Source organism: Leucoraja erinacea, chromosome 28 (assembly GCF_028641065.1).
Source record: "Leucoraja erinacea ecotype New England chromosome 28, Leri_hhj_1, whole genome shotgun sequence".
In the NCBI taxonomy this organism is placed as follows: domain Eukaryota; kingdom Metazoa; phylum Chordata; class Chondrichthyes; order Rajiformes; family Rajidae; genus Leucoraja; species Leucoraja erinaceus.
Window position 1 is genome coordinate 5,452,699 of NC_073404.1, and position 21,262 is coordinate 5,473,960.

The 21,262-nt window shown below is 45.7% G+C and overlaps 1 protein-coding gene across 4 annotated transcripts in view; it reads right to left on the reverse strand.

Annotated features, from left to right (window-relative positions):
• Window positions 1-367: 367 nt before the first annotated feature.
• Window positions 368-21,262, reverse strand: part of LOC129710535 (small G protein signaling modulator 2-like) — a 220,534-nt gene continuing 199,639 nt past the window's right edge. For 3 of the 4 annotated variants that reach the window (XM_055657576.1, XM_055657575.1, XM_055657578.1), the window contains 7 exons: window positions 17,708-18,142; window positions 15,136-15,260; window positions 13,869-13,951; window positions 10,670-10,779; window positions 9,047-9,143; window positions 5,378-5,545; window positions 368-4,009 (listed from right to left, as the gene is read on the reverse strand). In XM_055657576.1, coding sequence (XP_055513551.1) covers window positions 3,921-4,009; window positions 5,378-5,545; window positions 9,047-9,143; window positions 10,670-10,779; window positions 13,869-13,951; window positions 15,136-15,260; window positions 17,708-18,142 — 1,107 coding nt within the window. In that variant the 3' untranslated portion in view covers window positions 368-3,920. The remainder of the gene's footprint in view (window positions 4,010-5,377; window positions 5,546-9,046; window positions 9,144-10,669; window positions 10,780-13,868; window positions 13,952-15,135; window positions 15,261-17,707; window positions 18,143-21,262) is intronic. The other variant, XM_055657577.1, reaches the window with a different exon arrangement.

A 21,262-nucleotide genomic window follows, 5' to 3' on the forward strand; every position in this document is an offset into this window, starting at 1 on the left:
AAATTCAATACAGTTTTGAAACTCTATAAGTGCATGTAATACTGAACACTTGGAAAAAGCCCATTATTTACGGTGAAGGAATTAAATCACACTCACATCTCATTGAATACTTGAGGTAGGTTTTAGACAGCGATGATTTAATTGATAGCGGTAAAATGTTTCATGTCAAATTTAATTTGGGAAGAACACAAGATTTGAGAAGGGGCGTAAATAAAATTGAAGCCTCGAAGTCAGTGGTTCTTAACCTTTTTGGCACCAGTAGGCGCGTACGCAAACAAAATACTGTATGTGGTATGTACCTTTGTTAGATTCCTAAACATGGGCACAACAAATTGATATCTTATTTGTGTCCACGGCAACGCCCCAAACGACCCCCAGGTTAAGAACCACTGCTCTAAGTAAATGGCTTCACTTATTATGTTTCTATTAAATGGAAAAGTCTTGGCAAATGAGAACCATGCATCACTTATTTTGTTTTCACTGGGCAGGCTCTCAAATCTTTTTCTCCACATGTGTTACACTGAAGATAGACACACAATGCTGAACTCAGCGGGACAGGCAGCATCTCTGGATAGAAGAAATGGGTGACGTTTCGGGTCGAGACCCTTCTTCAGATTGGCCCGGTTTTACCTTCTCCCCAAAATCCATAAACAGAACTGCTTTGGCAGATCCATTGTTCCTGCCTGCTCCTGTCTCACTGAATTAATTTCCACATACCTTGACTCCATCCTATGGTCCAATCCTTCCCGACCTATGTCCAAGACACCTCACACCCACTTCCTCTCTCAATGACCTCCGTTTTCCAGGACCCCATCCCTTCATCTGTAATGATGAGTCTGAAGAAGGGTCTCGACCCGAAACGTCACCCATTCCTTCGCTCCAGAGATGCTGCCTGGCCCGCTGAGTTACTCCAGCATTTTGTGTCTACCTTCCGTGTAAACCGGCATCTGCAGTTCCTTCTGCATGAGCTGCATTAAAATAGTTGGTCCCAATTCTATAATTTATTGCTTTACGATCGCTGAACCAGTCATCAGAAGTGAGATTAGTTTATCTTGACGTACAAATCCCAGCTACAATGTAGGGAAGGACAAATGATGGGGCTTTACTCCTTTACATCCCGTCCGTGGGCTTGCAAATGGGTTTGCGCAGCGAATGCTTGGACTTTCTACTAACCAAGGGGTTTATCGGAGGAGCTGCCTGAACAAAGCAGCCAGTATCATCAATAAACCACACCGCCCTGGCCATGCTCTCACCTCACTACCACCATCATACCACCAGGTTCAAGGAAAGCTTTGACACAATAGCCATCGGGCTCTTGAACACTACACAATACTGTCTCAGCAAGTAACTACTTCTATGGACTGGGACTTCACTTATTGCACTGGTTATTCATTCATTTAATTTATTGATTATTAAATATTATCTGTGTGTATTGTTAGGCTGCTGCAAGTAAGAATGTTATTGTTCCGTTGTTGGTACAGATGACAATTAATTACAACCTAGCGGTATGAATATTGACTTCTCTAACTTCAAAAGTAACCCTTGTTTTCCCTCTCTCTCTATCCCTCCTCCCCCATCCTAGTTCTACAACTAGTTTGACTATCCTCCTGATTATATTTTACTTTGTACGCCTCGTTGTCAGCTTCCCCAATTTCCTTCATCTTCGTTCCCCGTTGATCTCTCGGTTTCACACCTTATCCTTCCATGTCTCTTCCACATCTCTCGTTTCCCTCTCCCCTGACTCTCAGTCTGAAGAAATAAAATATACAGCCTGCTGCTGTCCCACTGAATTCATTTCCACATACCTCGACTCCATCGACGATACCCCCCCTGGTCCAATCCCTCCCGACCTATATCCAAGTCACCTCACATGCGCTTTGTCTCATCAATGATTTCCGTTTTCCAGGCCCCCCACCCCATATCTTTACTTTTGTGTCTGAAGACGGGTCTCAACCAGAAACGTCAACCAGAGATGCCGCCTGAGTTACTACAGCATTTTGTGTCTACACTTGAACACTCTCTCTCTTTCTCTATTTGATGAATGACTCACCAACATAGATCAGAAAGTTCCAATCTACCCGCTCTATGGTCAGGTAGTCCACCTTGGCCAGGGCTGGGCTGTGAGTCTGGTGATTGGACTAAACGTTTTTGTAATGGGTAGAGGGGAATGCCTGACTGTCTCCCCAGCTGGAATGGATGGCAACGAAAGACCCAACCACCCCATTGTTGACCAACCTGCCAGCTTTGAGAACTTGTGTGGACAAGTGGGAATTGTTCATTCTCCAAGCAGTCACGTGCCATTCCTCAGAAGACACTCAATGACTTCAGTAATGGACTGCATGGGGGATAATTTGAAAAGGAAACAAACTCTAAATAAAGTTGTATAGTGCACATCTCTGACGAACACGAATTGAATTCAGGATCCATCTACTCTTCATAAGTTCATAAGTTCTGGGAGCAGAGTTAGGCCGTTTGGCCCAGCGAGTCTACTCCGCCATTCAATCTTTCCCTCCCAACCCCATTCTCCTGCCTTCTCCCTGTCACCCTTGGCGCCCTTACCAATCAAGAATCTGTCAACCTCCGCATTCAAATCACCCAATGACTTGGCCTTTTGTACTGAAAGATTTTATATGACCAAGTAGCTAAACTATCTCTAATCTCTATCACAGTTTAGTCTGGAGATCTAAATCTCCAAATTAAACTAAACTGAGTTCAGATAGATCAGAAAAAAATATCAGTTTTGGGTTATTTTTGCCACTTTTAACACTTGGAGGTTTAGGAAGGAGTTGGTTCCAAAGATGAGGCGTTGCAACAAGAGGAGACGCAGGAGAGGACAAATTGGCAGAGCCGTTGACCCGATTCTCCCCAAATCTTGTGGCACAGTTCCTGACCCCCCTCTTCTGGAGAAGCCCAGAGCTTGGACTTGCAATGACAGTCCGGCCCCCATTGAGATCACAGTGCATGCGTGTGGAGGGAAGGGGAAGGTCAGTACCACCACCCCACCAGGTCAGCTATCTACACGCACCGAAACATGACCCCACTCAAAACACATTCGGAGGGAGTGAACCATCTGACGCCCTGCTTCAGAATGAGCAAATACTGTGCGAGTGGAAATGAATTCCCAGTATTTGGGGAATATTCAATACTAGAAAGTAGTAGTACAGAAACATATAGAACCACAGAACATCGAGTTATTGGCAACATTTTTCAATATATTTAAAATATCTGTAACTCTCATTGCAAACATGCTAAAATAGTCTATAAGATCAGATCTGCTTTTGAAAAGTATTAAATGTACAGTGGTCCATCCAATTCAGTTCCATGTTGAGGAGTTAAAAATCGCTACCAATTCACACATGACAAATTGGAGAAATGAGACCCCCATTTATTTCCAGCTTATACCTGTCCGTTAGTCCCTGGGCAAGGGACTATAATGCGGATCGCGGGGGGGGGGGTATATTTTTTTAATGCCACACATTTAATATTTAGGCACTCACTGATTTAAAAAATATATAATAAATTAATTAAAAATACAACCACACGTAAATACTCACAACTCAGACAACATTGACTGTGAACAAAGTAAAAGGGAAATTTCTTTTTTTTATCAACTACATTAAAGCATCACTAAAATGTGACTGATGATTGTTTGGGGGGGAATAAAGATTAGCGCAACTTTCTTTGGGCTAATTCTTGGCCTCCGTATTAAAGCCGTGCGGGTTCTGCTCACTGTGCGGCATCTTGAGGTTGGGAAGATGCGGTCGACTCGTTCCCTTGCACTGGCATGCTTCGAGTGCAGCGGGGGGCGGAGAGCCAGCACAGCACAGCACAGAGGGAGAGGTGGGGCGGGCCTCCCGTTAGCACTTGGAGGGCGGGCGTCGAGTGTGTCCGTGGGCCTTCCTAGCTGCCCCGCGGCTCCGTCACTTGTTCTCGATCAGCGTCTGCACCTTGTAGACCAGCTCGCGCGCGATCCTCAGGATCTGCTGCGTGTCGTGGCGCTCCGCCATTTCTGAAGCAAAAGTTGAAACAAACGAAGCGACACTTACTTTCCCCTCTGAGCCCATGAGGTCACAACTTCACAAGTTAAAATGAGTAGAATTAAGCCATTCGGCCCATCGAGTCCACTCTGCCATTCCATCATGGCTGATCTCTGCCACGTAATCCAATTTTCCCGCCTTCTCCCCATAACCCGTCCTAATCAAGATTGTGTCTACCTCTGCCTTAAAAATATCAAAGATATACACAAAAAGCTGGAGTAACTCAGCGGGACAGGCAGCATCTCTGCAGAGAAGGAATGGGTGACGTTTTGGGAATATCCACTGACTTGGCCTCCACAGCCCTCCATGGCAATGAGTTCCACAGATTAACTACCCTCTGACTAAAGAAGTTTCTCCTCACCTTCTTTCTAAAAGAGGGCCCTTTATTTCTGAGGCTGTGACCTCTGGTCCTAGACTCTCCCACCAGTGGAAACATCCTTTCCACATCCACTCTATCTATGCCTTTCACTATTCTGTAAGTTTCAATGTCTCCCCTCATAGTTCTAAACTCCAGCGAGTTCATTCAACAAATTCCAATGATACTGGTCTCGACCCGAAATGTCGCCTATTTCCTTCGCTCCATAAATGCTGCCTCACCTGCTGAGTTTCTCCAGCATTTATGTCTACCTTCGATTTTCCAGCATCTGCAGTTCCTTCTTAAACCCACATTTACTTCCATCAGTGAGGCAGGATCTTGAGACAGTCTATAGAAGGATCCCGACCCGAACTGTCACCTGTTCAGTTTGGGTCCATGTAACCTGTTATCACCCTATTGTGGGGTCCACCTTTCATTGATCATCGTTGTTTTTTGCATGTGTTCCATTCATTCATCCTATATTCCTCGTTTCCCTTTCCCCTGAGTATGAAGAGGAATGTCGACCCAAAACGTCACCTATTCCCTTTCTCCAGAGAGACTGCCGAATCTGCTGAGTTACTCCAGGACACTCCAAATCCTGGCCACAGAATGTGGAATAGTACAGCGCAGGTACAGGCCCTTCGGCCCACAATACCTGTGCTGAGCATGAGGCTAAGACCTGTTCTTAACTGCCTGCACATAATCCATGCGGATATCCCACGTACCGATCCAAAAGTCACTATCATATCTGCCTCCAACACCACCCCTAGTGGTGAGTTCCAGCACTCACCTCCCTCTGGGTAGAAGATAATCTCCTTTAAACTTTGCCCCTCTCACCTTAAAGCTTTCCCCTCCAGTATTTGACATTTCCATACTGGGGAAATTGTTTTGACTGTCTGCTGTATCTATGCTTCTCGTAAAGAGCGCAAAGAAAGAAAATATAGAGAAAGTGAACTTGACGGAGGGCGCCAGACTACCAACTCACCATTGAAGAACTTTATAATGTCTGTGAAGTCCATGTTGTTGTCTCGGATGATCTCGCGGTACACCTCCACCAGCGCTAAGGCAATGAACAGGACAAAGTGTTCTGAAGAGATGTGCTTCGCTGCCCAGATAACCTCCCACACGGCAAAGACGTCTTCATACAAGAGCTCTGTGCCGAAAGATAATTGCCAGTCATGTAAGCGATAACAACACCTATTTTGAAGACATTAAAAAAAAAAGATTTCTTGGTTTCCGTTTTAGTTTATTGTACCGAGGTACAGTGAAAGGTTTCCGTTTTAGTTTATTGCCAGGTGTACCGAGGTACAGTGAAACGCTTTTGTTGCGTGTTCACCAGACAGAGGCACGGTGGCGCATCGGTGGAGTTGCTGCCTTAAGGGCCTGTCCCGCTTTCACGACCTCTGCCGAGTTTGCCCTAGACTCATACTCGCAGCATGGTCGTCACGAGGTCGTGGGTAGGTCGTAGCAGGCCGCGATGCTAGTCGTAGGTACTCGTGGCATCAAGTAGGTCGTGGCGTTTTTTTCGAGCCTGATGAAAAATGTCCACGTGTGAAAAAGGTCGTGAATTAGGTCGGGAGAGTGGGACAGGCCCTTTACAGTGCCATTAACCCATGGTTCAAACCTGACTATTCGCACCGACTGTAAGGAGTTTGCACATTCTCCCCGTGACCTGGGGGATTTCTCCGGGAACTCCGGTTTCCTCCCGCACTCCAAAGACTTGCAGGATGTAGGCTGATTGGCTTGGTAAAATTGTAAATTGTCCCTAGTGTGCGGAGGATAGTGTTAGTGTGCGGGGATCGCTGGTCGGCCGGCCGAAGGGCCTGTATCTGTAGCTCTAAACTATATATGATTACAATCGAGCCATCCACAGTGTACAGATACAGGATAAAGGCAATACTGTTTAGTGCAAGATAAAGCCCAGTTACAGTTAGTCTGAGGGCCTATCGATCACTAATCACTAATCATAATGGATGCACAGAAACAGTGAAATCACAGAAAAACAAACTCTTGCTTGGGAAAAAGTTGATAAGATGCTGAATTTGCACAGGTGCCTAGTTCGACAGATAGTGCTCATCCAGTATCTGTGGCCATTCTTCATGTCTGGTGATGGGGAGAAGTCAGGAGAATGGGGTTGAGAGGGAAATATAGATCAGCCATGATCGAAAGACAGAGCAGAGTCGATGGGCCGAATGGATTAATTGTGCTCCTGTCCAATGGTCTTTGAGACCAGGTAGAGCAGGAACTGCAGCCTCAACAAACTTGATCACCAACAACCTCTCCTGGACCAGCCATATTGAAGCAACAGCCAAGCAAGCACACCAACGCCTCTACTTCTTTAGGCACGCAAAAAAGCTGGAGAAAAGCAGCACCCGCTGAGTTTCTCCAGCTTTTTTGTGTACCTTCGATTTTCCAGCATCTGCAGTTCCTTCTTAAACCCTCTACTTCTTTAGAAGGCTTAGGAAGTTGGGAATGTCCCCTGCAACTCTCACCAACTTCTACAGATGCGCCGCAGAATGCATTGTATCAGGATGCATCACAGCACGGTTTGGGACACAGCTCCATCCTAGACCGCAAGAAATTGCAGAGAATTGTGGACGCAGCCCAGACCATCACACAGACCAACCTCCAATTGGAGGAGCAGCACTTCATATTTCGCTTGGGCAGTTTGTACTGAACATGAACATTGACTTCTCTAATTTCAGGTAGTCCTTACTATCTCCTCCCCGTCTCAGCTCTCCCTCTAGCCCTCTGCCTCCTCCTCTTCCTTTCTTCTTCCCCACCTCCCCACCCTCACATCAGTCTGGATTTCGACCCGAAACGTTTCCTATTCCCTTCGCTCCGTAGATGCTGCCTCACCCGCTGAGTTTCTCCAGCATTTTTGTCTACCTTCGATTTTCCAGTTCCTTCTTAAACATTCTTTCCGTTGACTGGTTATCAGAAACTAAACTCAAACTCATGTACCTTTCCCAGTAGGAATTGTGGTTTAAACTTGGAGGTCTATCTGTTATCTTTCTTTTCCTAAGTAGTAGCATTTCAATTACGTTGGCTGCATACAGGTACCCTGTTTGCACTGAGTGACGTGCCCACTATCACATTCTCAGGCATTTGTTAGTCCGTGCCAACAACTCTTACAACTGGTGTCCGTCTCTTTAAACACAGGTGAGGAGAAGGATTTCCCACCGAAACTGCTCCGGTCTTTTAGCTGGTGGAAGGGCAACGATTGACGTGTGCTTTAAGAGCAGAAGGCAAATCCTGATTATCACAGGATTGCATTGGTATATTTTGAAGCCATGTTGAATTTTGCCATGCCCCATGCAATAACCTACACTGTGTGAGTGGCTCTCATTTTAAGAATGTTTTCATCGAGTATGATCAATAATTCTGGTACCAGCGGGGTTAAGCCTCCTGCTGTCGACTTTGACGGAGTTGGTGATGCAAGAGAAAAATATCTTGTTTTAAAGTGTGGTTACATCTCATTCCTTCAGTTAACGAATGTCCCATCTACACTAGTCCCACCTGCCTGCATTTGGCCCATATCCCTCCAAACCTGTCCCATCCATGTACCTGCCCACATGCTTCTTAAACATTACAATGGTACATAGAAACATAGAAATTAGGTGCAGGAGTAGGCCATTTGGCCCTTCGAGCCTGCACCGCCATTCAATATGATCATGGCTGATCATCCAACTCAGTATCCCGTACCTGCCTTCTCTCCATACACTCTGATCCCCTTTTAACCACAAGGGCCACATCTAACTCCCTCTTAAATATAGCCAATGAACTGGCCTCGACTACCTTCTGTGGCAGAGAATTCCAGAGATTCACCACTCTCTGCGTAAAAATTGTTTTTCTCATCTCTGTCCTAAAGGATTTCCCCCCTTATCCTTAAGCTGTGACCCCTTGTCCTGGACTTCCCCAACATCGGGAAAATCTTCCTGCATCTAGCCTGTCCCACCCCTTAAGAATTTTGTACGTTTCTATAAGATCCCCTCTCAATCTCCTAAATTCTAGAGAGTATAAACCAAGTCTATCCAGTCTTTCTTCATAAGACAGTCCTGACATCCCAGGAATCAGTCTGGTGAACCGTCTCTGCACTCCCTCTATGGCAATAATGTCCTTCCTCAGATTTGGAGACCAAAACTGTACGCAATACTCCAGGTGTGGTCTCACCAAGACCCTGTACAACTGCAGTAGAACCTCCCTGCTCCTATACTCAAATCCTTTTGCAATGAAAGCTAACATACCATTCGCTTTTTTTTTACTGCCTGCTGCACCTGCATGCCTACCTTCAATGACTGGTGTACCATGACACCCAGGTCTCGCTGCATCTCCCCCTTTCCCAATCGGCCACCATTTAGATAATAGTCTGCTTTCCGTTTTTGCCACCAAATGGATAACCTGCATCAACTACCTCTTCCAGCAGCTCGCTCCATACAGCCGCCACCCTTGTGTGGAAAAAGTTACCCCTCAGGTTCCTATTAAATCTCATCTTAACCCTCTATCCTCTGGCTCTCGATTCACCTACTCTGGGAAAGAGACGCACAGTCTACCCGATCTATTCCTCTGTTGATTTTGTACACCTCTATATGATCACCCCTCATCCTCCTGCGCTCCAAGGAATAGGGTCCAAGCCTGCTCAACCTCTCCCTACCTCTTTTAAAATCCAGGAGGAACCATCGGTAGCAGAAGTAGAAGTGGGTGTAGTCTCCATTCTGGTGCATCAGCTCAAAGAGCTCGGAGTCCAAAATCTGAAAGAAGCAATGAAGCTGATTAGAAAGAATGTGGAGGATCACAGTCAGCCTGAAGAAGGGTCCCGTCCCAAATCACCGCATGGCCATTCCCCCCACAGCACGGCACGGTGGTGCAGTGCTAGAGTGGCTGACTTACAGCGGGTTCAATCCTGACTACTAATGCTGTCTGTACAGAGTTTGTACCTTCTCCCCATGACCCGCGTGGGTTTTCCCCGGGATCTTCGGTTTCCTCCCACACTCCAAAGACATACAGGTTTGTAGGTTAATTTGGTTCAGGTAAACCAAATAGACAATAGACAATAGGTTGAACAATAGAAAGGTTGAACAAGTTAGGGCTTTATTCTTTGGAGCGCAGAAGGTTAAGGGGGGACTTGATAGAGGTTTTTAAAATGATGAGAGGGATAGACAGAGTTGACGTGGAAAAGCTTTTCCCACTGAGAGTAGGGAAGATTCAAACAAGGGGACATGACTTGAGAATTAAGGGACTGAAGTTTAGGGGTAACACGAGGGGGAACTTCTTTACTCAGAGAGTGGTGGCTGTGTGGAATGAGCTTCCAGTGAAGGTGGTGGAGGCAGGTTCGTTTTTATCATTTAAAAATAAATTGGATAGTTATATGGACGGGAAGGGAATGGAAGGTTATGGTCTGAGCGCAGGTATATGGGACTAGGGGAGATTATGTGTTCGGCACGGACTAGAAGGGTCGAGATGGCCTGTTTCCGTGCTCTAAATTGTTATATGGTTATATGGTTATATGGTTATAGGTGCAGGAGTATAGTGTTCCTAGTGTGTGTAGGATAGCATTAGTGTGCAGGGATCACTGGTCGGCGGGGGCTCGGTTGGCCGAAGGGCCTGCTTCCGTATTGTATCTAAACTAAACTAAACTGAAGATGCTGCCTTGACCCGGAGTTACTTTGTGTTTTTCACACAAGATTGCAGCATCTGCAGTTCTTTGTGTCTCTACATGGATGGTGAGGTTATGTTACTGGTTCAGCAAGACCAGAAACTTAGACTAATAAGAATGGCATTCATAAACCTGGAAATAATGTGATATTGTGAAGGCTCGAAAGCTGACATAAAGCAGCGGTTCAAATCTGGAACCTAATTCTGTCTTAAAAGCCTTTCACTAGCTAAGGCATAAGGGAAGTTTGTGAATCATTAATAAGGGTCACTGTTCTCTAGTTGAATCCTCTTGTGGTGGAGGAGTGGGACGGCTAACGTCCAAGTCAAATCCAAGGATGAAAAAGAAATGGCTGGACCTTTGCCTACTACAGTGAACCTGGACCAGTCAACAATTTAACTAATCAGGATTAAATTTGGACTCTCCTTTCCTTCTGGAATTTGAAATGGTAGTTTTTGCCAAATGTCTGGTTGAGGTGAATTTTCAAAATTAAGATGTTATTGTCACATTCCTAGATATAAACGATAAGTCAACTTGATTTCATCCTTGGATTTGACTTCATGGAAAGGACAGCCCCACATCGACTTGGCCAACCTTACCCCACCCCCATTCCCGTCCCGTTACCTGTATTAAGGATCTCATGTTGGCAAAGTGAGTGTCCATGGCACCTCCATTTGGGAAGTTCTGATTCATCCTCTTCATCAGCTGAGTGAAGCAGCTGTAAGCCAAGGGTTCTGGAGAGGAGAGGGTACACAAAACATCTCGGTCACAAATGTGTAGGAAGGAATTGTAGATGCTGGTTTAAACCAAAGATAGTCTCGACCCAAAACGTCACCCATTCCTTCTCTCCGGAGATGCTGCCTGTCTCTCAGAGTTACTCCAGGTTTTAGCGTCTATCTCAGTAACAAAAGCAGCAGCAAAGGGCAACAATCTTAACGCGGCAGATCATATTCTACTGGCCTTGGGTATCAGGGGCATTTGGATTGGGAGCGTTCCATAGCCTCAGGGCTTATTCAAAGTGGGCGGTTTAATTTTTTTATTATTTGTTTAATTTAGTTTAGTTTAGAGAAACAGGGTGGAAACATGCCCCTCAGCACACCGGGTCTGCGCCGACCAGCGATCACCCTGTATTTTGAAGGGTCGACCCAAAACGTCACCCATTCCTTCTCTTCAGAGATGCTGCCTGTCCCGCAGAGTTACTCCAGCTTTTTGTGTCTACACTAGTTTAGTTTAGAGGTAGTTTGGAGATACAGCGCAGAAACGGGCCCTTCGGCCCACTGCGTCCGTGCCAACCAGCGACAATTTACAATTTTGCCAAGTCAATTAACCTACAAACCTGTACGTCTTTGGAGTTTGGGAGGAAACCGGAGCACCCGGAGGAACCCCACGCGGTCACAGGGAGAACGTGCAAACTCTGTACAGACAGCGCCCGTAGTCAGGATCGAACCTGGGTCTGTGGCGCTGTAAGGCAGCAACTCTACCGCTGTGCCACCGTGCCACCCCAATGTTGCTTTAAGTTACTGAAAGCAAAGAGCTCCACATTCCTATTTAAAACTAATTCCGCTTAAGTCAAATAGAATGAATTTGGAACGTGCCTTCAAGCAAGTGTATCGGGCTCCATGGGCTGTTTTTGTCACCAGTCAGATATGTGGGCTGCATGGTGGCGCAGCGGTAGAGTTGCTGCCTCACAGCGCCAGGCATCCGGTTCTATCCTGACTTATCTGTACGGAGTTTGTACGTTCTCCCCGTGACCTGCGTGGGTTTTCTCCGGGTGCTCCGGTTTACTCCCACATTCAAAAGAAATGCAGGCTAATTTGTTTATGTAAATTACCCCTGATGTGTAGGATTCAAAACTGGGATAACATAGAACTAGGGTACAGGTGATCGTTGGTCAGTGGGCTGAAAGGCCTGTTTCCACCTGGTCTAAAGAAGGGTCTCGACCCGAAACATCACCCATTCCTTCTCTCCAGAGATGCTGCCTGTCCCGCTGAGTTATTCTAGCATTTTTAATCTACCTTTGATTTAGACAATAGACAATAGAAAATAGACAATGGGTGCAGGAGTAGGCCATTCGGCCCTTCGAGCCAGCACCGCCATTCAATGTGATCATGGCTGATCATCCCCAATCAGTACCCCATTCCTGCCTTCTCCCCAATATCCCTTGACTCCGCTATCTTAAAGAGCCCTATCTAGCTCTCTCTTGAAAGTATCCAGAGAACCGGCCTCCATCGCCCTCTGAGGCAGAGAATTCCAACCAGCATCTGTAGTTCTGCTTCCATGTGGTATCACTAAACTAAATTAAATTGAAATAGAGATTTAAAAGAGTGGAATAATTGCAGTAGATGATAATAGATCCTCTTCTGGGGCCAGACGCACAGGGTGGTCACATTTAGGTGTGATTTTTGGGATTAAAAACTCTTTTATAGCGCACTGGTAGTGCAGTGAGGAATCAGGTTTGTAATAAGTATCTTTCTGGGATAATGAAACACAACCTGACATCTGTTTATCTTGCAACACAAAACCAACTGGGATTGGCAGTCTTACAACTGATTGGGACATCATGCTGGGGATTGGCAGTCTTACAAACCATGTGGATTTAAAAAGACAATGTTGTAATGACTTCAATGCAGCTCAGCACTCATTAGATCAGTTACACATTTGTTGAGCCTGTTGTTCTGGTTTCAACAAACTGTGTAAAAATGTTGATTCACAGCTTCCAAGTTGAATGTTTAAGACTCCAGCTCGAAGAATCTTCAACTTTGGAGTGAGTGATTATGGCTCCCAGAATCACAGAAAATCCATGATACTGACCAAACCGCACTCCCTCAACCCCCACGCCCAACCCCAAACCACCATCGAGGCCATCTACAATTGGCACTGCCTCAAGAAGGAGCCATCTATCATCCATGATGCCCACAATGCAGGACATGCCCTCTGCTCACTGCTACAGCCAGGTAGGAGGTACAAAAGCCTGATGTCCCACATCACCAGGTTCAGGAACTGCTACTTTCCTGCAACCATCAGGTTTCTAATCAACCTGCACAACCCTAGTCAAACACTACAGGCCATCTCTTGCTTTACCATGGCATGGTTTTCCCAAATGTGTTTTGCACCAAGGTCTTGTTTAGATTTGTTTTCTGTCTTGCAGGATTTACGTGCGGTTTATGTGTGACCTGTGCGCAAAATCGGTGGCCAAGACCTCTCGTGCGAAATGTGTGTGAAAAATCTGTGAGCAAAATCGATGTACAAATCGACGTGTAAATCAGCGTGCAGAATCGGTGGGCGGCTGGATTGTGATCATGTATTGTCTTTTCGCTGACTGGTTAACGCGGGACAGAAGCGTTTCACTGTACCTCGGTACATGTGCCAATACACTAAACTCAACTCAAAACTGTGCAAAATCTGGCTTCAAAAATCTGTGCACAATCTGTGCGCATGATTTGTGTGCAATGTGCGTGCAATTTACGTTTTTGTGCGTTATCTGAGTCTGCGCGCTTGGGGTGCACCCACAAGCAAGATTTTCATTGTAGCTATACTATACAGTAACTGAGCATAGGACAATAAACTCAATTTGACTGTGGTCATTTTGCCTCTTGTGTCCAATCGAACTGATAAAACAGCCTTCAGCTTCATTCCACTTCCCTGCGTCTGCAGATAACATCACATCAAGTCCCCACCAAGGAACCTTTCAAAATGCCGTGTTGTTTTTTGCGGGCAGTAGTCTTTCACGGAGAGAGCTCCTGATCCCACCAATCTTTGAGTGTGGAGAAAATCTTCTCCTTTATTCAGGCTGTGATGTTATTTGTCAAGTGAGTTTACTTACCACTGTCCATAATCACCATTAGTGGTGCCAAGAGGTCACACATGCCCTGGACGTAGCCCACCTCCAGGTGTTCCCACACATAGCTGCAAGGGAGAGACAAGCATCCATCAGTCATAGGAGTAGAATTAGGCCATTCAGCCCATTGAGTCTCCATTGCCATGCTGAACTATCTTCAACCCCATTCTCCTGCCTTCGTCTCATAACCCCTGATACCTGTAATAATCAATAATTGGCCTTAAAAATACCCAATGACTTGGCCTTTGTGGCAACATCGAGCGATTGAGCCATTCAGTGTGGAAACAGGCCCTTCGGCCCAACTTGCCCATATGTCCCATCCACACTAGTACCACCTGCCCGCATTTGGCCGATATCCCTCTAAGCCTGTCTAATTGTTTCTTAAATGCTGGGATAGTCCCAGCCTCAACTCCCTCCTCTGGCCACTCACTCCATACACCCACCACTCTTTGCGAGAAAAAGTTACCTCTCAGAATTGAACATAATACTTTATATACAGTCTAGTATGTGGCAATGAATTCCACAGATTCACCACCCTCTGACTAAATAAATTCCTCATATCCTTTCTAAAGGTTTTTATTCTGAGGCTGTGCCTTCTGGTCTTAGACTTTCCCACTACTGAAAACATCCTCTCCACATCCACTCTATCCAGGCCTTTCACTATTCGGTAAGTTTCAATGTGATCCCCCCTCATTCTTCTAAACTCCAGCGAGTAGAGGCCCAGTGCCATCAAACGTTCATCAAATGTTAATCCAATCATCATTCTTGTAAACCTCCTCTGGACCCTCACCAACGCCAACACATCCTTCCTCAGATACGGCGTCCAAAACTGCTCAAAAGCGGCTCAAATACGGATCAGCTTTCAAACAAGATTAGACACTGATTTCATAGCTGGCAGTGGAATGCAATTCAGATCTATGTTAACATCCAGAATTATTAAAATCCAGAATGAAATTCAAATTCGGGAAGCTAAGTGATGCAGTTGCCTCTCAGCGCCAGAGACCTGGGTTCGATCCTGACCTCTGGCCCTGTCTGTGTGGAGTTTGCACGTTCTCCCTGTGATCACGTGGGTTTAACCCGGGTGCTCCGGTTTCCTCCCACATCCCAAAGACGTGCAAGTTTATAGGTTAATTGGCCCTCTGTAAATTGCCCCAGGTGCGTAGGGAGTGGATGCGAATGGTGATCGATGGTCGGCATGGTTTGGTGGACCGAAGGGCCTGTTTCCATGCAGTATCTTTCAATCAATCCTTACCTGCACATTATACTCTTTAGTCTTTCAAGGTTGATTGTAGTAAAATACCAATAATTTCTATCGCAGCGTTGTACGTCTTTATCAATCCGGTGCCAATTTAATGAGACGGCATCCATCAGTTCTGTCTGTGAGATATGGAATATTCAAACTGTGTTCAATTATCATTGATATGACCCATGATAATGCACACTTTATTCAGACACAGTGTCAAACTTCATTTCTTAAATGCAAACAACAACAAACTGGTTAAAGGTAAACCAAGCCAATCTTTAATCAATTTGTCAGACGGGAGTGGCAAGATCTACAAAGAGCACACAAGTTGCTCAGTGCTACTCGGGCTCCACTCACAGAACAAAGGTAAGTTAGCACAATTATACATTTTTCTTATCAGTAAAACACTCCTACCAAGTCTGAATATGGCATGACTGAAAGATTCTATAGCCTTTCAGAATATAGGAAAAGCTGGGTCCAAAACAAGCCCATCCAATATCAAGTTATTACTTATCACTGGGGCATCAGCTATTTTTTCAATCTTGGCTTCTTTATGGCCTTGAAAGAACCACATGCTATTACGCAGGTTTCCATCTTAATGTCTTTATTAAAAAGACATCCTGTCCTCCATATTGTGTTCCATATAATTTGCAAAGTCTTTCAGACTTGGCACCGAGCCATTCTTTTGTTCGACTAGACCATGCTTTTGTAGAAGAACAACTCCATTTTGTAAACAATATTAGATTTGACTATTAGCTCTTTCAATGAAAGATTCTCATTATTGCTCATGCTAATTCCAGCTTCATATCATTTAAGGTTTCTACAAAACGGGGATAATTATATTTTTATTCTCAAGCAAATAATTTGACAGAAGGCACGCCGCAGTTAATGACTAGTTCATTACGCAGAATCAAAGTGGCTCAAATGGTTCTTGTCGCCCTGCAGCTGCTTGTGGCTCGGCTGGACTGGGCGCCGCTGAGCACGTGGACTACAGGCGGCCTACAGCGGTGGAGCAGTGGCGGAGGACACCACGTTTGGCCAGGCCGACTCTGCAATGTTGCCAGGGCAACGGGCCTTCATGGTCAGATCAAGATCCCTGCCCTTACAACAACTGGGACTTGAAAATGGTGCCAAACTGGCGACTCTGTATATTGTCTCCTGTATACTCTGCATACTGCATACTGTGTACGACTGCTGTACACTTGTGCTGTATCTGAGATGCTTATCTAATATTGTATGTACCTAAGTGTTTATGCATAGTGATACTTGTACTGAACTGTACCTCGACACACGTGACAAATAAAGTGCCATATCATACCATACCATAACCTTCTTAGTTGCATCCATTTCTGAACACTGTCACCTTATTTTGGAAGCAAGAATGTCATCTAAACTGTAGTAAGAGAATACTCAAATGATATCGGAAAAGACACTGCACATCATACGTGTCCCACTTACCCGAGTTACTCACGAATTCTCCCGAGTTTTCCCCTTGATTCAATCTCGGAGAACTACGGTAATAGCCAGCCCTAGGTACTAGGGGCTATTTTTTTTACTCTTGGACATTTTTCAACGTGCTGAAAAAACGTCCCGACTTACCTGATGCCCCGGGTACCCACGGGTGGCATTACGAGCCGCTACGAAACATCTACACACTCCTACGGACTCACTACGGACATTCTCCGGGTTTGAAGCAAGGGGAAAACTCGGGAGAGTTCGTGAGTAACTCGGGTAAGTGGGACAGGGGCATGAGTCTCTCACTATTACAGTGGCGAGGATTAGATATGAAAGTGAAATATGGCAGAACCAACACTAAAGTCAATACATTGGAGATGAGGTGCCAGAGATAATGAGGATGGCAGAAAAGAATGCACGGCAAACTCAAGGCCTGTGGACAAAAGATTACGATGCAAGACTCCTGCCAGCCATGACTCCGATGTAGCGAGAGGGGAAGAGATGGTGCCCAGTGAAATACAACAGCAAAGATTGGTTCAGTAAAAAATGAGAAGAGACAATGATAAAACAGCTGAGATGGTTGAACGGAGAGGTGAATGCAGCAGGGATGACACGTGCTGACATCTGACGAAACAACACAAGATGGACCAGATGACGAGAAAGCAATGGATAAGAAAAGACCATAAAATGATGCTAGCCTGCAGAAACGTATAGCCTATACAGTATATATATGGGCTATACGTATATATGGCTATACGTATATATAGGCTATATATATATATATATATATGTACATATATAGCCTAAAACGTATTGCCCAGCCTATAGCAAGACACATAAGGCATGTATAGCCTGGTGCATTGCCTAGCTTATAGCAAGGCACACACACATTATTAACTCTGAAAGCTTAAATGTACAAGAACAAGGAGCAGATGCGCTTTAATGACCACAGGTTCCGCACAATAAAATGAAGCAGATTGTTAATGATTCTTGCTCAGTTCATTGAAATGGAAATTAAAACCACATAAGGGAAGCATCACACTCCCAGTCGCTGGTGTGACTCCCCAGGAAAGTGATTGAAGCAGAATATAGTGTTTATCGCCCCTGAGAATGAGGGTCCACTGACCGTGTATGTCATGCTTGGTAACGACGCGCTGCCCTTTTCGGAGAGGATCAGATCTAACTGAGTACTCAGCTGTTCTTCACACAATGAATCCTGGGCTCCGGCCTGTTGCAGTGCGTCTCTCCTTCCAGAGCCGGGCGCACTAACGTCCCGTGCTCGTTCCGCCGCCCTGCCCAGTTCCGTTTGATCTTCCTCCTCCAGTACACCTTCTTCCATGCACAAACTTTGGTCGTCGGTACTCGAGAGGATGCGGGAATGGCCCGAGGCGACGGAGTAGTTTCGTGAAGAAGGAAGCCCAGAGTCGGGGGAGTCAAACTCTATCGAAGGCCTCTCTTCGACCACGGCGGCAGGGGCGTCGACGTTGACTATCGTTCTTGCTTCCTCCGCCAACTTAAAGGCTTTTTCTCCCAGGTCCCCTTCATCAACTGAAATGAAGACCTAAATAAGATATTAAAGGAAGTGGCATTTTAAAACTAAGCAAAGATCTCACATCAGCAATGCAGAGAAAGTGACTTTTATGGAAACTCCTCTAGAAGAAGTATTTCAAAGTCAAAGTCTCAAAAGTATTTAAAAGAGAAAAAAAAGTCTAAAAAAAACATCCCACTGTCTATCCAGCTGGAAATAGTCACTAGAATATTACATAGAGTCATGGAATGATTCAGTGCAGAAACAGGCATTTTGGCCCAACTTGCCCCACCGACCAACATGCTACCTTCAAAGACTTTGGTGTTTGGTGAAGCATCTATAAGTAAAAATAGGCTGGCACAGTGCTGTGGCGGTATAGCTATTGCCTTACAGCGCCAGAGACCTGGGTTCGATCCTGACTACGGGTGCTTGCCTGTACAGAGTTTGTACGTTCTCCCCGTGACCTGCGTGGGTTTTCTCCGAGATCGTCGGTTTCCACCAAAGACATACAGGTTTGGAGGTTAATTGGCTTGGTCTAAATGTAAGATTGTCCCTAGTGTGTGTAGGGTGGTGTCAATGTGCGGGGATCGCTGGTCGGTGTGGACTCGGTGGGCGAAGGGCCTGTTTCCACGCTGTGTCTCTAAACTAAACTAAAATTCCTTTTTTTACTGGTTTTCAACTACTGATACGTGATGCATTTCAAATGACCAAGGTTCTTGATTTTTATTTCAGAAAAGGAATCCAATCCCTGATGCACAATAATAGGTCACGTTAGCATGATTTCAACAGCGTAACTTGTTTGTCATTCACTCATGGACAGTGACTCAGGGGGGTACAAACTTGTATGAGGCAGGCACTTAATTAAAGAGACCAATTGAGAATCCAACCCTGGTTTGCCTTGCATCATCCAGAAACCATTTCAAACTCAGGAGCAACTCCGTTACCTCTTTGTCCCATGTCCCCTGGGGGAACAACTTGGAAAGCATGAGAAAAGGAGAGTGTGGAGCAGAAATTTGTGGCAACTTGTCAGGCGCGCACACACACACACACACACACACACACACACGCACACACACACACGCACGCACACGCGCACACGCACACACGCACACACACACACACGCACACACACACACACGCACACACACACACACACACACACACACACACACACGCACACACACACACACACACACACGCACACACACACACGCACACACACGCACACACACACACACACACACACACACACACACACACACACAACACACACACACACACACACACACACACACACACACACACACACACACACACACACACACACACACACACACACACATCAGGGAAAAGGTGAGACATTGGGCAAACTGTCAGCAAAGAGTGAAGAGCAAAATCACAAAGCGCTGGAGGAACTTAGCGGGTCAGGCAGCATCTGCCAGAGGGAAGGGCATATGATGCTTCGGGTCAGGACCCTTCTTCAGACTGATCAGATTGAAGATGGGTCCCGAGCTGTACCTCGCTACACGCGACAATAAACTGACTGAGATGCTGCCTGATCCGCTGAGTTCCTCCAGCACTTTGATTTTTGCTCAAGAATCCAGCTTCTGCAGTTTCCTTGTGTCTTCAGCAAAGAAGGAAGGCTGCTCTGCAGGCAGTGGGATAGGGCTGCGAGCAGATGGATATGAGAGGTTTTACTGAGAGGGGGAAGGGGGCAAGTGAGGCAGAGAAACACCTTCCTCAGTTTCACTCAACCCACACTGTGTTAGATTAAAGTCTGAAATAAATTGGCAGCAAGCGGAAAATAAGACCAGGTGGACAATGCACCAATTCATGAGTTCTTGAAAAACTAAAGAAAGATATGAAAGAGGGTCCAGTGTAACTTTGTACTGGCAGTGAAGAGAAATCAAGGTGAAGATTTTAGTATCTGATAACATCGGAACATGTTATCATGATAACATAGAACAGTACAGCACAGAAACAGGCCATTCGGCCCATAATGTCCGTGCCAAAATAAACTAATCTGCAGGTGATCCATATCCCTCCATTCCCTGCATATCCACATGCCTAACTCAAAGCCTCTTAAACGCCACTATCACATCGGCCTTTACTATCACCCCTGGCAGCGCGTTCTAGGCCCCCTAAAAACAAAGTGCCCTGCACATCTCCTTTAAACTTTGTCCCTTTCCCTTTCTATGTCCTCCCGTCTTTGACATTTCCAGCTGGGAGAAAGGTTCTGACTGTCTACCCTATCTATGCCTCTCATCATTTTATACATTTCTCTCAGATCTCCCCTCCATCTCAACCACCTCCTCTGGCAGATCATTCCATGCACCCAGCACCCTCCGAGTGAAAATGTTGCCCCACAGATTCCTGCAAAACCTTTCCTCTCTCAGCATAAACGGTGCTCTCTAGTTCTTGATTCCCCTACCCAGTTGAAGACCATGTGCATTCACCCTATCTATTCCCCTCGTGATTTTATGCACCTTTGTAAGATCGCCACTCAGTCTCCCACGCTCCAAGGAATAAAGTTTTCGCCTGCCTAACCTCCGCCTGGAACTCAGTCCCTCGGGTCCTGGCAACATCTTCCTAAATCTTTCCCGCACTCTTTTCAGCTCTAATAGGCATCTTATTTTCCTGTAGCAAGGGTGCCCAAAACTGAACACAACAACGAGAGCAGCGTGGTCTCATCAATATGTTACACAACTGCAACACAAATGTCCCAACTTCAATACTCATTGCCCCGGTTGATGAAGGCTGGTAAAGAATTATCAGCTGTTTCACAGGCAAGGTTTGGCCTGGCCCACCTATGCAAAGGCTGTGCATCGTACAAGTGCAATTTAGGATTGTGTCGGCAAGTCGACACCAGTGAATCTGGAAACGATAACATCCGTACCAACTTCAAAGGTTAATGGCCGACACAGGGGACTCTGGTAATCATAACTTGTGGACCAACAGCAGATATATCCAAGGTACCAGACTGAGTTTAAATCCAAATCACTCTCCAGTGCTTCAAAGGGTACCTGCCTGCATTACCTGGCCGGTTTATATGCCTCTCCAGCAGTCAGTGAGTGAACACTGGTGAAAATATGAAAATAACAAAGAAATGACACAAATGGCTCAGTGGTAGAGCCTCACAGCTCCAGAGACCCA